The following is a 17,104-nucleotide window of genomic DNA, read 5'->3' on the forward strand; positions in this document are numbered from 1 at the left end:
GTGTGCATGCAGTACATAATACTTGTGCAGGGGAGCATTCCTTAATAAGAAGATGATATTTATTGAGGAAATGCAGTATACACCATTCAGTTAAAAATATGAAACACAAACATATAAAATAAAAACAAATTATGGCAAAGGACAAAAGCTACATAGTTCAAAGTCACTTTCTTCATCAGTATGACCATTGTGTGTGTTCTAATCTGTGCAAGAATTGCTGATTACACCATTTCTGTGTGGTGTAAAACATTACTTCTCTTCTCTGTTGTTGTTTGTGCCACTGCTTCCTCTAACAGTTTCTGAATCTCTGTCTCAGTGAAGTTTTTGTTATTTGTTGCCAAATAATGGTAATGTCCTCCCAAAACATTTTTATGGCTTTGAAGTGGTAGTGGTATGGTGGAAGCCTGAGAATGTGTGGCCATGTTGTTTAGCCACTTCATTCACAACAAACTGTTTGAAACTGTAGCTTATTTGTTTTCACTGTATCCATCTGATGGAAATCATCCTGAACTTTCACAATGTAGCATTTCAGCCACTCAACAATGTTGCCATCGTCAGAGCTTTATCTTCAGTAATTGAATGGTAAGCAGCATTAGCCATTACAGTGACAGACAGCTGGTCTAAGTTTTCCAGTAGTTTGCTGTGAACCATTTAAGAAAACTATCATGGTTTATCTCCTCGTGATAGACTTTTGTTTTCCTCGATTTGTAAATGAGCCGTCAGATAGGTATGAAACCAGATGAAATTTCGGCATGCCAACATAGTAATTCTTTTGCCCCTCCCTGGAAGAACAGCAGAACTTCTGCATGTACTATTGTCTGTCCAGTCTTTTCTGGTGGAATGATGGCATATATCTACATGTGATTGAGCCATACAATATCTTTGAACGACACTTTAACAGTGTTTATTAAAAATCGAAAATGCCACACTCCAACATCACCAAAAACAGAGGACTCTGACAAACATTAATAAAGAAGTCTTGCTGCCACTGAATAATTCTGCCTTGGGAAGAGTAATGCATATTTTTTTTATAGTTGGTTATTCTGTTCTATGACAATATTTGTGTACGTTGTAACGAATAGCATCTTGTTGGAATGAGCCCAAGTTTCTTAATTGTTGTTCTATTCTTCTCCTTTTACCTGGTGTCCACAGTTTGGATGAGCTAGGCTCTTTCCCTTCTGCACAGTATTTATATTTATAAATTTTGATCTTCGAAGTGTCTTTAGTTCTTTTGACAATCTTCATTAGAGACAATATAATCACACTTCTCCTTCTCAAAATATTCACATACCAATATTCACGTGCCTGGTCATGGAAAACACGAGAAGATTGCTGAACTTTCTGTTTAGCAGGCATACTTTACTGTACCCTTCTGCTGCAGGCTTCAAACATTCTATGGCACAAAATAATCTCGCAACAAAGGGAAACAAAGTACACAAGGAAATGGATCACAGCTGTTTAGGCTACTGGCTTCAAATGTCTGCAACTGGTTATAGTAGCTGTAGCATAGAGAATTAACAACACTGAATGGAACAGAAGGTGCGATCAATTGCATTCTCTGATTAACTGTTCCTATGGTAGCAGCTCTGTAAACAGCTTCATGTCAGTCACTTTGTTGTTCTCACCCAGGTATAGTGACTTCCAATAAACTGTACACATAATTTCAAACATTTTCTTGCTGAAATGTTTTAATGCTTAATACCAAGTATTTAACACATTAATTCATTTTTAAAATAATCAGATATTTGAACTTGTTTTATTCAGTGGAGTTTGATTCTTCAGAGAATTGGGGGTGGCAGGGTTACTGTGCTTTTGGTAAAGGGAAACAACAGAGACAGACCTGACAGAGTAACTACCAGTAAACTCCAGATTGCTTAAAGAACTGAACTTGAATGCACAAAACAGCTTCAAACGTCACATTAATTTACAAATGAGTTAAATATTTGACACTTAGCATGTAAAATCTTTATTGTTCAAGACACTCTGTTTTAAGCAAAAACTAGTTTTTCCTGCATCTTGTGTTTATGATGCTTTACCTCCTGAACTGTGTGTAATGCAGTGATATAATTTTGCAGGTAAATTTAGTGGTATATGTGGATACTGTGCATAAACTGTGATGTGGGATAGAGTTGACAGTAAAGAAGTATAAATTAAAAGTCTTGTCTGATGTTGAAGTTTTAGTGTATGAAAAGAGAAAGTGTGGCTCTGGCAAGTGATAAACTTTTTCCTTTCACCACATCGTTGTGGGGGAGGGGGTGATTGTCAAGGATAAAAAGTTTCATAAAGTTTTGAAATTATGTGTAAAATTGTTGAAAGTCCCTGAGTGCTCTCATTCTCAAATACTGGATCAATAAAGTCTGGATTTTACCTTGCTGTCAGTTACGCACAATTTTTGTCATTAATACTTGTCTTATTCTGTTGAACTTTCAGTGCAGGATTATGTCTCTTAATGAGTAGATTATGACAGAATTCAAATTTTTAAATTTGGTCAATAATCATCCAAAATATTCCATTCCCCCCTCTCACCCCTCCCTTCCCCCCACAAGCCATTAGATATGCACCCTGCAAGTGGGTCTTGGGTCTTGGTTCTGGGATGGTTGCTTGGTAATATAGATAAGTAATATGAATGATTTGAAAAAGAGACAGACCGCTTTAATCATTTTTATCTTTCATTTGAATGGGTCTGCTCCGTTACACCAGAACCAACTTTTATTACATGAAAATTTAGGTTATGACTGACAAAGGGTCTTTCTTGTGAAGAAATTTATTGGATATAGAGTGCGTCCATAACACTGACACAAAAAAGAGAGAGAGAGAGAGAGAGAGAGAGAGAGAGAGAGAGTGTGTGTGTGTGTGTGTGTGTGTGTGTGTGTGTGTGTGTGTGTGTGTGTTGGATGGGGGGTGCTTGTGGGACTGTCAGCAAGAGAAGTTTCATGGAGGTTTGAGAAAGGACAGATAATTTAAATCAATTTTATATTGCGTGCATATGTGCATGCATTTGTATGTTTGTTGTACCTATAGAACTGCCGTAACATTGGCCTGGTGTTGTCTTCCCTGGAACAGGTGTGAGTTGCGAGACCCGATGTGAGGAAGGCAGCTACGGGGAGAACTGCTCAGAGACTTGCATCTGCCAGAACAACAGCTCGTGCGACCCGCAGACCGGGGAGTGCGTGTGTGCTGCTGGCTGGGAGGGCCCCGACTGCACACAGCCATGCAAGCTCGGCTTCTACGGGCTGGGCTGCAAGCAGAGATGCCCTGAGGTCATATACGGTGCGTCCAGAACCAGCTATACACATTCCTACTCCTTTACTGCTTTTCACGAAAACAAAAGCTGCGTACAGAAAAGAAAAGTGTGATGGCTAATTGTTACATATGAAGTGGCAGCTACAGTTAATACTAGCAGTACCAATACATTTTAAATAAGCTGCGTATTTGAAACAACCTTGGTAATGTGTGGGCAGGCATTTTGTTGTTTAGAATATACTACAGGAGTTTCACTGGGAAGCCCTTACACTTCGTTGATGCAGTCCCTATCTCTGTGATTTCCATATTTATTGGAGCCTTGAAGAAAGACACTTGTGGCTGTCCATTTCCTTTCGATAGAGAGGAGTGTGTTTGAATACAATTGTGGTTCCATAGGCAACAGCAAACATTTTTCCATTAAGGCATTGACCATCTTGTCTCACAGTGTGATTAATGTATTAACAGTTATGACAGTTACTTTTGAGATACTGATCAGCTTATTTACTTACTTCCTTTTCTTCTGTCTCATTTTCATTTGGCTGCCCCCCTGTATCGATTTGCAGTGATTGCAAAGATACGCCTAATCTATGGGGGTAATTTGAAAAGTTCTTGGAATGGAACAGAAAGAAATGACTTACCTCAGTGAAACTTTCTTATTTTTCAGTGAAGTCTCAGTGTACACTAATGCACCTGGTACAGAGATGTTCCAGTGGCTAGATCCCCTCTTGAAAATGAGATTCATCCAGGCCTGCAAAATACCCATCAGCTAAGACTGTCGGTTCTATGTTTGAAGAGAATATCTGTCCACCAAAAACAGATTGATCTTTGAGTAGAGATAGAAGCCTGATGGAGCCAAATCAGGTGGCAGAGCCAGGTTTGACAGCAATTCGTATCTTATTTCATATATTTTTGCCATAGCAATGACACTTGCATGTTGGTGCACATTGTATTGACGGGAGGTGACGTTCTTGCTTACGAAACCTGGCCTTTTTTCATGTATCTGATGCTGTATTGGTATGTGGAGTTAGTGTAGTATTGTCCTGTAATAGTTTGACCAATGGGAAGATAATTTATCAGCAGAATCCTTTTTGCATATCAGAAAACTGATGCCATGATCTTTCTGGCCGACTTTACTGCTTTAGTTTTCTTTGTTGGTATTGAATCAATATGTTTCCACTGTTTCGACTGTTGTTCTGTCTCTAGGATATAGTAGTTGACCCAAGTTTCCTCTGTGGTCACAAACTGGCACAAAAAGTCCTGTTGGTTGCTATAAAAACAGTTCAAATGTTGTTTGGACATTTCCATTCTGATGGATTTCCGATCCTACATAAAGAGTTGTGGCACCCATCTATCAGATAATTTGCTCATATCCAATTCCAATGTTAAAATGTGATATGCTAATTCAGGTGACATCTCTGCAGCATCAGCAGTTTCTCCACTTTCAAGTGGCAATCCTCCATGACCATTTTATGCACTTTTGCAATAATTTCTGCGCTAGAGGCACATGTTGGTCGATCACTACACGCATCGTCATCTAAGCTGTCCCGACCAAATTTAAACTCTGTTGTTGACTTGGAAACTTGAAGGAAATTGGCATGAATTTCCTTTGCTTTCATATGTTACTTTATGAGATACTTAATGACTTTTCACATCTTGATTTTTTAAATGATATTATTATTATTATTATTTTTTAAAATTTCCCGTCTTATCAATCATTACATGGAAACAACAGCAAAGAGAAGTCCCATCACAGATCTCTACCCAGAGCTCTGATGTGTCAGGTGTTCACTCATAAAGGATAACCTATTATTGCATGGGAACGCCTTCATGTTTTGGTGGTGATTCTTCAAACGTTTGAAACTGTCCATGTAACTGTAGCTTGCAGAGTGGCATTTAACAAGTCATTCTTCCCGTGCTCTGTATCTTAATATATAGTACAATGGGAAGTACCCTCTGCCATGCACTTCACAGTAACTTGCCGAATATGAATGTAGATGGAGATGTGAAAGTAGATGTACACTGTGCAAGAAGCTGCCTAACAAAGAACAGTCAAACACAGCACTGGTAGAGTCACCTCGAAGCAGGCAATCACAGCTCAAGTTTCAGAACACGGGGTGATGGTCACAACGTGAAACACAAACCAGTTTAATATCACCACCTGGTGAGGAAGTGTGCTAGCAGCAGGATGAACTACAGTGGTGCAAGGTAATTGCACTGGTAAGACTCGGTGGGAGTTTTCCATCATTGCTGGGTAGTGTCAGTCAGTAGAAAGGTGTCAGCAGAAGCGCACACTTACATTGCATATACGTTCCATCTAATGTACGAAGACAGTGCTGCATTTGTCTGATGTCACTTTTTCTATATTTCCATGTAATGTGACAGACCCCCAGATGTATGAAGCCCAAGGCTAGCTTTTACACTGCATAGAAAGTTCTTCATTTTTAGCAGGTGGTTGAAATACTCTCCATGACAAAAAGAACCACAAAGGAATTGTCCAAATGGGACAGAAATTGGTAGATATGGTGTACATGTGCAGACAAACTAACGATTACTATTGCAGAAAAAATGGATGATTTATTCAAGAGAAAGAGCCTCACAAGTTAAGCAAGTCAATAATGTGTTGATCTATCTTTGGCCTTTAGACAAGCCGTCATTCAGTTTGGGATTGATTGATAGGTTTGTTGGATGTGTCCTCCTGAGACATACTGTGCCAAATTCCATCCAGTTGGAGGCTCCTGCCCATAATGCTCCAGATGTGCTGAATTGGGGAGAGATCCAGGGATTTTGATGGTCAAGGTATGGTTTGGCAAGCACAAAGGCAAATAATTGAAACTCTCACCGTGTGTGGGCGGGCATTACCTTGCTGAAATGTAACTCCAGGATGGCTTGCCATGAAGGACAACAAAACAGGGCTCAGAATATCATTGACATCCCACTGTGCTGTAAGGATGCTGCTCGTGACAACCAAAGGGGTACTGCTATGAAATGAAATGGCACCCCAGATAATACCTGCTGGTTGTCAAGCTGTGTGGTGGGCAACAATCAGGTTGTTATTCCAACGCTGTCTGGGGCATGTCCAGAGAGGTCTTCATTAGTCATTAGGACTGTGTTCAAAGCAGGACTCTCAGAAGACAATTGTACTACAGTCAATGGGACTTCAGGCTGACGATGCATCTGGAGATGCTCTATATAATGATGGGACACCAACCTGACTGTCACCCATAGTATTGCTGTAACAACCAGGAGTGATACTCCTATCAATCAGTACTAATCTGAATAACTGCTTGCATAAGGGTCAGAGGTGGACCAATGTGTTATTGACTTGATCAATTTTTGAAGATATTTCTGTTGAATAAATCATCCAATTTTTCTGAAATTATAATTATTTGTTTGTCTGTACATGTACATTTCTACTGATTTACATACCACTTGGCTAATTCCTTTATGGTGCATCTTTTTTGTCTTTAATGAATATGAGCTTGATCGGCTGATTCTTGTCGTAGCTGCACTAATGTATGGCAGAACATGATCTTTTGTTCTCTTTCATTCTGTTCTCCTCCTTTGCTCTTGTTACTGTGTCTCTGTGCTCCCAGCACCTTCTCAATTTCCTTAGCCATACTAGAGAGAGCTTTCATAGCTTGCACGTCATATCTGAAAGTTAGATGTATTTCTAAGCCTTGCTAAAATGTCATTAGTGGATGCTTTAACTTATATTTGGTTTAGTCTGCAGCTCCGAGGTGTTATCTGCCTCATTGCTCTGAACAACTGAAATGTGCGTGTATTACCTTCTTTCGGTATACAGATTTCATTTCAGTGTTTCGTATACAGATTTCATTTCAGTGTTTCTCCAATTGTTACCAATGCTTCTGGTTCCACTGAGCTTTGTGGTATTATTCTGCAGGTATTCGTGCATGCGACCACGTTACTGGGCAGTACTTGTGCCGGCCGGGTTACATAGGACTCACCTGCGAGCATCCGTGCCCTATCAGTACGTACGGCCTCAACTGCCAGAATAAATGCACCTGCAAGAATGGGGCGGACTGTCACCATGTTACAGGTCAGTATACAGTGAGATTATAAGTTATATGTATGTGTGTACGGCTGTAAAGTGATGATGTTCACAATTTCACAAATCAAAAGAATTTTCGAGTTTGCCATACAAGATTAAAAAACTTACCTCAGTGCTACTGCGCAGTTGTTAAACATTCATGCTATGATAGAACATTTCGTCTAAAGTTATATGCTGTCAAGGAGACATTTGCATCTCTTCTCCCATGACTTACGTGATTACCAATTGCAGATGGCAACAGCAAGGTACAGTAGATGAGTACCACTTTATATTGTCAAATGGTCATCTAAAATCAGTAATAATAAATAAATTATAACCACCTAGTCCTCCTTATCTGATTCCTTGTAGAGAATTCTCTCAGTGAACTTTTTGCATTTAATTAACACAGAATTCCAAGATTTCGACCATACTCTACACACCAGGTAATGTTGTAGGTACTATACGTCTTCACACACACACACACACACACACACACACACACACACACACACACACACACACACACACACACACACACACACAGCACCCCATCAGTCATGAAGCCTCAGTTCCTGAGGTTCACCATCTATCGTGACACTCCTGTCCTCAATCAGTTTAGTGCCTTCTGTGTCACAAACAGCACAGCATGTGAATGTCTGTGGCAGGTCCCTCACTGATGTTCTCCCCAACCATTCTGCTTAATGAATTTCATTGTAGTTTTGTTTGGTAAGTTCCAGATGCTGACAGTTCCTGATGATGTGTGCACACGAAGTCCTCTGGCACCTCAACCTAAGTTTTTGTGGTTTGTATCTAACCAGGGCATGCCTAGGGTCGATTTCCTGCTTCTTTTTTTCCATTTATGTGACTGTTATTCTGTGGATGTCAGTTGGCACTGTTTTCATAATTTGACAATTTTGATGACAGGAGTTGTTCATAGACAGCCAGTCTCAGTGTGCCCAATCTCATTCATTGCCATAACCACCTGCTTGGTATGTGTCAAATTCCACCAGACTGGTGCTGCGTATTAAGCACAGTGACAGTGCAGCTGTAGGAGCACGTTAGGCTGTGAATCCCAGGTGGTGCCAGTAAGTTTACAGATGATGACATGTCAAGCAAATACTTTCAGCTTTGTTTTTTGGCAATGATCTTTGTATGTGAGACTTCAGTCCAGCTGTACTCTCAGGTGTTTCGGAGTATCGTAGTGGCATACTTGTTGTCCTTTCCAGGATGTATTTAAATTTCTCTTGGCTTCCCAGTTTCTCAGATGAGAGGCAAACACCTGTGTTTTTCTGGGATTTGGCTTTAGATTGTTATCTCATAATATTTGCCTATCTCTCAGAGGACTGTTGTCAGCTTATTCTCCACTTCCTCGAAGGTTTTGTCTTGAGCTGCAGTTGCTGTGTCATCTACACAAATAAATCATCTTGTTCCGGGCTTAATTGGTTGGTACTTGTATAGCAGGGGTGCCAATACATTACCCTGAAGGAAGTCATTCTTCAAGACTGGCTCCACTTATTATGCAAAATGAAAAAACTTCCTGTTTTGCAGTGAACATTTGTAAACAGTGTTAAACAGTAGTCTTTTGTGTTGGAATATAGCTTTGCAATCAGTTTCTTATGGTTGATGCTGCCATATGCTACTGATGGATCTACAAATGCAATTCCAGTAACTTGCAAGTATTTGACCACGGCATAACTTTCCTGGGAAAAAACCTGACTGGTCATTATCAAGGTTTTTATTGGCATCTTGTGAGATCTGATTGATGATCAACCTTTCTAGGCATTGTGCAGTTGGCAAAGAACAGAAACTGGTCAGAAGTGTTTAGGATCTATTGGTTCTTTTCTACACTTCAGAGTGCTACAACTTTGAACAAAAGTGTCAGTATACTTGGAGACATGCATGCACGATACACATCATGCTGTCTTAGAGTATATTTATTCACAACTGGTTTTGATCATGGACTATCTTCACACTACTAGCACAAAGAAGGAAACAAAGTGAAAACTTTGAATATCATCACAAGTTACATTTTCATGAGAATTATTAGTTGGAAGAATTAAGTGAACAAAAAAAAAAAACTGTTGGGACAACTTTGTACGTCATGCATGCTATTTAACCAGAAAAGATGTTTTCATAAGTACACTTAATTTTTCTGACTAGTTATTCTCATGGAAATGTAATTTGCATTGATATTCACAGTTTTCACTTTGTATCCATTTTTGTGCTAGTTCTGTGAAGATAGTCCATGATCGAAACCAGTTGTGAATAAAAATATTGTAAGACAGCACATAGTGTGTCATGCATTTCTCCAGGGCTACAACACTGGTTTCACACCAAATCTTAGGAACATAAAAAGGACCAAATATAGTGTTTAGTTTTGCAAACACTTAAATCAGACTTTCAGCTGCTCGGTTTCCTTCTGTCAGCCAATCACAGCATAGAGCATGTGACATGACTGTGTCACTGTGTGTGAATGACTGGATAATTCAGTGCAAGCTGTCTGAATTTTAGAAATGTTGATTAGTCAGCACTCAGTTCCCCACAAGGGTTCCTCCTGCTTTCACTTCTGTGACCCTGACCCAAAGGAAATGTAGCTGCAGTTTTTGTCACATTGTACTGAATATTGTAAGGTAATTGTACTAAATAAAATACACATCATAAAAGATTAAGCTTATTCGTTAGTAATACTGTACAACCCAGTGGCAGTGTACACTGACTTAGCAAACATCATGGGATAGTGGGGCACAGATGGCACAAGTGTGTTGTATACACACCATACTCCCTCCGTGCCAGCTGCAGTAGTATAGGAGACCTTCTGAGAAGTGGTTGTGTAAGTGATTTGCGTAACATGTGACGACGTCATGAGCTGATGCCTCCCAAACGGGTGTGAATTTCGATCTCGGCAGTGGTGCACGAATTCCACTTCACATTTTCAACCGTATCCAGGGTGTATCATGAATGGTCCAGCCACCCTCAATGACTGTGACAGGTGACATCTGAGACAGGTCATGAATAGTGACAGAAGAGCAACAGTGCAACAGATACAGCTCAATTCAACATAGCACGTGCTAGGAACATCCCCCAGTGGACAGTTCATACAAACACGGATTCTGTGGGGTGTGGGAGCCACTGCTGCTCAATGTCACTGGGCATAATGGCTTGCATTTGTTGCCACTCACCAGAGATGGACACTGGAACAATGTGATATGATCAGACGAGCCACAATTTCGACTGCACTGTTCTGATGGGAGGCACCATCTGTGGCAGACTACCTGATTCGATGGATCCCATCTGTCAAGAAGGTGTGGTCCAAGGTGATGGTGTCTCTGATAAGGTAGGAGGTGCATTTTCCTGGTATGGAGAGACCCCCAAATTGTTCTGGAAGGTACTTTGAATGGTCCGCGGTATGTTGAGCTGCTCGGGGACCATCTGCACCCATTTTTCGCCTTCCAACACCCAGACTGTTCTGCTTTGTTTAAAGATGATAACACAACGCCACATCACTTCTACGTCACCCAGAAATGATTCCAGGAACATGCAGGGGAGGTCTGAAGATCGTGACGGCCCCCTGGGAGCCCAAATTTGAACCCCATCAAACATATCTGGGGTGTCACGGAATGCAGGCTCCGTGCCATTGATCCTGCACCCACGAACAGACCAGAATTGGCTGTCTCTTTGCAAGTGTTTTGGTGTCACTGCTCCCTGAGGAGTACCAGGGACTTGTAGACTCATTTTCATGGCATTTCATTACAGTCTGCTGGGCCACAGGAGGCTCCAAGCATTACTTGGTGCCTCTCATCATGAAGTCAGTCTATTAAATGAAATTTACCTATAGGTAGCTGCTGGAGATTACTACAGTGTTGGCACTGCACAGACTTTTTTTGTGATTATTACAACCCTACAGCTACCCCCCGCCGTCCCCGCCCGTATGTACAATCACAGAATCAGTGTACAAGTTACACATGTCTGACAATTTTTGCCTGCAGGAGTGTGTCGGTGTCTACCCGGCTGGACAGGTGTCAACTGCTCGCTGCCATGCCCAGAGAACACGTATGGCATGAACTGCAGCCAGCACTGCAAGTGCCAGAACGGTGGGAAGTGCCGCCGCAATGACGGTGCGTGCCACTGCGCTGCCGGCTGGATGGGGGAACACTGCACCAAAGGTGAGGATGGGGCAGGACCCTCTGGTAATGGCCTCACACATACTACAATATTAGGCCAATTTAATCCAAAATTCGTCTTTCGAAAAATACGGGGTCATCTTATACTCGTAGATTAAACTATTGCTGCTGAGGTTAACATTTTTACATTCTTTAATAGGGTTCGTAGGGGTTGTCTTACATTTGCAGATGAAGCTTTGGCCACTGAGGTCACACACAGATTTATTTTGAAGAATTCACAAGGCCAGGGCTTGTGTTCAAGAGGCTCTTGATTTTCCAACATGCCAAAGCACTTGATATAGTATTAACAGTGCTCAAACAATAGTGTTGACACTTGATTTGTGCGGTGCTTATGCGAAGGATATGCGAGAAACTATGAACTAGCCACTACTTTTGTGTAACACAGAAGGATATAGCACTAAATTCTATTATCTTATAAACTCTTGCTGTAACTGAACAGTTTGTAACAAAAGTTCTCATACATGTATTGATACCCTGTTCAAATATTAATGTTGCTTTTTAAGTAAATGTAACATTCAAAAGTGGAAATTCTGGTCTTCAAAAAACATTACTTGATTCTAAACACAGATAAATATTTTACTCGATTATGAGAGACTGTAATGATTTTGTAAGTGGTTGCAAATGAGAAATTCAGTCACTGTTCATGTATTAGAATACCAGTTTACATTACCAGCTTTTAATCAGCTTTAGAACACTTGAGGGTGGCTTTCAGATGAAACAAGAAAGAAAATTAATTGAGAATAAAATCTCTAACAAATGAAATAAATCAAATTAAAGTGACTAACTGTTGTCCCAAGAATAAATTACAGTGGCAAGATCTGTTGTGAAGATAGTAACACTACATCACTGGACGATTGGGACTTCAAGAATTTGACTCAATTGTTGTTGCAATAATTTATTTATGTATTAGTCATTGTTATTACATATTACTAGTACTGTAGAAGATACTGCAGTCCGTGTTTCATAGTTGCTCAGGCACAGTGCGCAGAAGGGTTGGAGGGGAACAGTTATACCAGCCTGGCTACCAACTCAGTTAAGTGCAGGGAGGGACTAGTGAGCGAGCAGCAAATTATGTCATGTTGCCAGCCATGGAAATCTATACAGTGTTCTTTGGCTTTTTAAGAACATCTACCATGTTTAACATGAAGTTTGCATGAGTCTATTTGTAGTCCAGATTGAACTGACTTTAAAAATTGACAAATACCAAACAATGGTACTCATTTCTGCAGCAGATGGTAAAATTCTAGATAGGGCCCACTGGCATGCACATGTGTTTAGTGCTGCAATGTTGTTGATGCTCATCGTGACATATGATGGGAACAACAGAGTGTGTGTCAGCTGCTAGTTCTACACAGCCCAGCCAATGAGAGAACAGTGGGCATATGATATGTTTGGAAGCAAGAGACATTGTAACATTCCCACATCAATACTTGGATAAAAACAGCTGTGTTTTCAGGTCCCACTGCAACCAGAACCTCAGAAATTGCAACATATTTTAAAGAAACGGTGACCATGAAGGTATAAATTTCAGAATTCTACTGTTAGGATGATGATGATGATGATGATGATGATGATGATGATGATGATGATTAAAAATAGTGACACCATAGATGACAGGGTCGGTAAGCGAAAAATGTAGAAAAGAAAATGCTCCACAGATTAATGTGAACAATTTATTTTTGGTTATTTTTTCTCCTTGTATTATCAAAATTTAGACAGTCAAGAAATGATACAAATTTAGATTAGGTACAATGTTACCTTTTTAGGCAGATAAACAGTTTGTAATTTTGATCAGTCTGAATATATTAACTTTTTTTTCCAAGAAGCCTTTTGAAAAAAGTGGGTCACCTTATAATCATTTTCATCTTATACTTGGGTAAATACAGTACATATGTTCACTATGTTTTCAGCCTGAAGTTCCAAGGATGTATGTTGTACATTCTTCACTGCCAGCTTTCATAGCCCTCATTCAAATAAGTGTTCTACATTATTATACAGGGTGGAGGAAACTAACCAACAACAAGATCAGAGTGGCCTAGGGAATGTCACATCGAGCATTGTTTTCAAAAGCATCGAATTGTCCGATACTTGCCCATGGCATTGACCTGTGACATCATTAAGATAATGTACACTTCCATTTCATACTTACACAGTGTGACATCACAGATGCTATCAAATGAAAGCAATCTGATTATGTATATTATAATCAAAATGATTTGAAGAGAACATAAAACTATTGGGAACAATCATGGGAATTAGGGGATTTTGAGTGGGGACAAAAAAAATGAAATTCCCAATAAAAAATACATATCCAGACAAAACTTACAAAAAATCCAGTACAGGCATCATCACATGAATTATGTTGGTTCCATACCATCTTTTGTGACCACAATAAAAGATTTATTTAATCCACACCTATTTAACTTTATTTAAAAGCATCTTCAGTGCTCTTTGCAAGAATGTGGTTTTTCTTAAAAATCTGTTTGCCAGGAATGTAAACTGATCTCATGTTTTAAATTAGTACTGTTAAAGAGTATTAAATGACAGTTTATTATTAATCGCAGTTTTTTGTTTTGTTCTTCATTCCTTAATGTTGTGCTACACAAAGGTGTTTGATTTTAGTACACAGAATTCCATGGACACTAACTTGAAAACAAAAATATATTCAGTGTCTGTGAAATTATTGTCCTAAAACTGAACACCTGTTTGTAGAACAACATTAGGAATTTAGTAAGAAACAAAAAGTCGTTAGAAGTAATTGTAATATATATTGCTAAATCCCTCTCCTGGAACTGTGGTGCCAGTTTCAGTGTATGGGCAACAAAAATATGAATTTCAATATTTTGCATAATTATTGGTTGAATCTAAAAATTCAGAATGCTGTCATAACCTACTGATTAAGAGGTGTAATATTATGTTAAAAATTTACTCAATAAGACAAGTAGTACAGGTAGATATTGTGTGTGTCTCATGGGGTAGTGTAATTGACGGTGCACAAATACCTGGAAATCACTCATCCAAAGTTTGAGAATGACAGCACTTAGTGACTTCCAACAGAGATTATACATGTTGTTGTTGTTGTGGTCTTCAGTCCTGAGACTGGTTTGATGCAGCTCTCCATGCTACTCTATCCTGTGCAAGCTTTTTCATCTCCCAGTACCTACTGCAACCTACATCCTTCTGAATCTGCTTAGTGTATTCATCTCTTGGTCTCCCTCTACGATTTTTACCCTCCACGCTCCCCTCCAATACTAAATTGGTGATCCCTTGGTGCCTCAGAACATGTCCTACCAACCGATCCCTTCTTCTGGTCAAGTTGTGCCACAAACTTCTCTTCTCCCCAATCCTATTCAATACTTCCTCATTAGTTATGTGATCTACCCATCTAATCTTCAGCATTCTTCTGTAGCACCACATTTCGAAAGCTTCTATTCTCTTCTTGTCCAAACTATTTATCATCCATGTTTCACTTCCATACATGGCTACACTCCATACAAATACTTTCAGAAACGACTTCCTGACACTTAAATTTATACTCGATGTTAACAAATTTCTCTGCTTCAGAAACGCTTTCCTTGCCATTGCCAGTCTAAATTTTATATCCTCTCTACTTCGACCATCATCAGTTATTTTGCTCCCCAAATAGCAAAACTCCTTTACTACTTTAAGTGCCTCATTTCCTAATCTAATTCCCTCAGCATCACCCGACTTAATTAGACTACATTCCATTATCCTTGTTTTGCTTTTGTTGATGTTCGTCTTATATCCTCCTTTCAAGACACTGTCCATTCCATTCAACTGCTCTTCCAAGTCCTTTGCTGTCTCTGACAGAATTACAATGTCATCGGCGAACCTCAAAGTTTTTATTTCTACCTTCTCCGAATTTTTCTTTTGTTTCCTTTACTGCTTGCTCAATATACAGATTGAACAACATCGGGGAGAGGCTACAACCCTGTCTTACTCCCTTCCCAACCACTGCTTCCCTTTCATGTCCCTCGACTCTTATAACTGCCATGTGTTTTCTGTACAAATTGTAAATAGCCTTTCGCTCCCTGTATTTTACCCCTGCCACCTTTAGAATTTGAAAGAGAGTATTCCAGTCAACATTGTCAAAAGCTTTCTCTAAGTCTACAAATGCTAGAAACGTAGGTTTGCCTTTCCTTAATCTTTCTTCTAAGATAAGTCGTAAGGTCAGTATTGCCTCACGTGTTCCAGTGTTTCTACGGAATCCAAACTGATTATCCCCGAGGTTGGCTTCTACTAGTTTTTCCATTCGTCTGTAAAGAATTCGTGTTAGTATTTTGCAGCTGTGGCTTATTAAGCTGATAGTTCGGTAATTTTCACATCTGTCAACACCTGCTTTCTTTGGGATTGGAATTATTATATTCTTCTTGAAGTCTGTGGGTATTTTGCCTGTTTCATACATCTTGCTCACCAGATGGTAGAGTTTTGTCAGGACTGGCTCTCCCACGGCTATCAGTAGTTCCAATGGAATATTGTCTACTCCGGGGGCCTTGTTTCGACTCAGGTCTTTCAGTGCTCTGTCAAACTCTTCACGCAGTATCATATCTCCCATTTCATCTTCATCTACATCCTCTTCCATTTCCATAATATTGTCCTCAAGTACCTCGCCCTTGTATAGACCCTCTATATACTCCTTCCACCTTTCTGCTTTCCCTTCTTTGCTAAGAACTGGGTTTCCATCTGAGCTCTTGATATTCATACAAGTCGTTCTCTTATCTCCAAAGGTCTCTTTAATTTTCCTGTAGGCGGTATCTATCTTACCCCTAGTGAGATAGGCCTCTACATCCTTACATTTGTCCTCTAGCCATCCCTGCTTAGCCATTTTGCACTTCCTGTCGATCTCATTTTTGAGACGTTTGTATTCCTTTTTGCCTGTTTCACTTACTGCATTTTTATATTTTCTCGTTTCATCAATTAAATTCAATATTTCTTCTGTTACCCAAGGATTTCTACTAGCCCTCGTCTTTTTACCTACTTGATCCACTGCTGCCTTCACTACTTCATCCCTCAAAGCTACCCATTCTTCTTCTACTGTATTTATTTCCCCCATTCCTGTCAATTGCTCCCTTATGCTCTCCCTGAATCTCTGTACAACCTCTGGTTCTTTTAGTTTATCCAGGTCCCATCTCCTTACATTCTCACCTTTTTGCAGTTTCTTCAGTTTTAATCTACAGGTCATAACCAATAGATTGTGGTCAGAGTCCACATCTGCCCCTGGAAATGTCTTACAATTTAAAACCTGGTTCCTAAATCTCTGTCTTACCATTATATAATCTATCTGATACCTTTTAGTATCTCCAGGGTTCTTCCATGTATACAACCTTCTTTCATGATTCTTAAACCAAGTGTTAGTTATGATTATGTTGTGCTCTGTGCAAAATTCTACCAGGCGGCTTCCTCTTTCATTTCTGTCCCCCAATCCATATTCACCTACTATGTTTCCTTCTCTCCCTTTTCCTACACTCGAATTCCAGTCACCCATGACTATTAAATTTTCGTCTCCCTTCACAATCTGAATAATTTCTTTTATTTCATCATACATTTCTTCAGTTTCTTCGTCATCTGCAGAGCTAGTTGGCATATAAACTTGTACTACTGTAGTAGGTGT

At 39.7% G+C, this 17,104-nt stretch overlaps 1 protein-coding gene across 2 annotated transcripts in view; it reads left to right on the top strand.

The window, feature by feature from the left end:
- LOC126428450 (protein draper) overlaps positions 1-17,104 on the top strand; it is a 418,154-nt gene that overhangs the window by 380,557 nt on the left and 20,493 nt on the right. For both annotated transcript variants that reach the window (XM_050090385.1, XM_050090386.1), the window contains 3 exons: positions 3,064-3,270; positions 7,145-7,300; positions 11,278-11,454. In XM_050090385.1, coding sequence (XP_049946342.1) covers positions 3,064-3,270; positions 7,145-7,300; positions 11,278-11,454 — 540 coding nt within the window. The remainder of the gene's footprint in view (positions 1-3,063; positions 3,271-7,144; positions 7,301-11,277; positions 11,455-17,104) is intronic.

The sequence above is a fragment of the Schistocerca serialis genome, chromosome 12, assembly GCF_023864345.2.
Source record: "Schistocerca serialis cubense isolate TAMUIC-IGC-003099 chromosome 12, iqSchSeri2.2, whole genome shotgun sequence".
In the NCBI taxonomy this organism is placed as follows: domain Eukaryota; kingdom Metazoa; phylum Arthropoda; class Insecta; order Orthoptera; family Acrididae; genus Schistocerca; species Schistocerca serialis.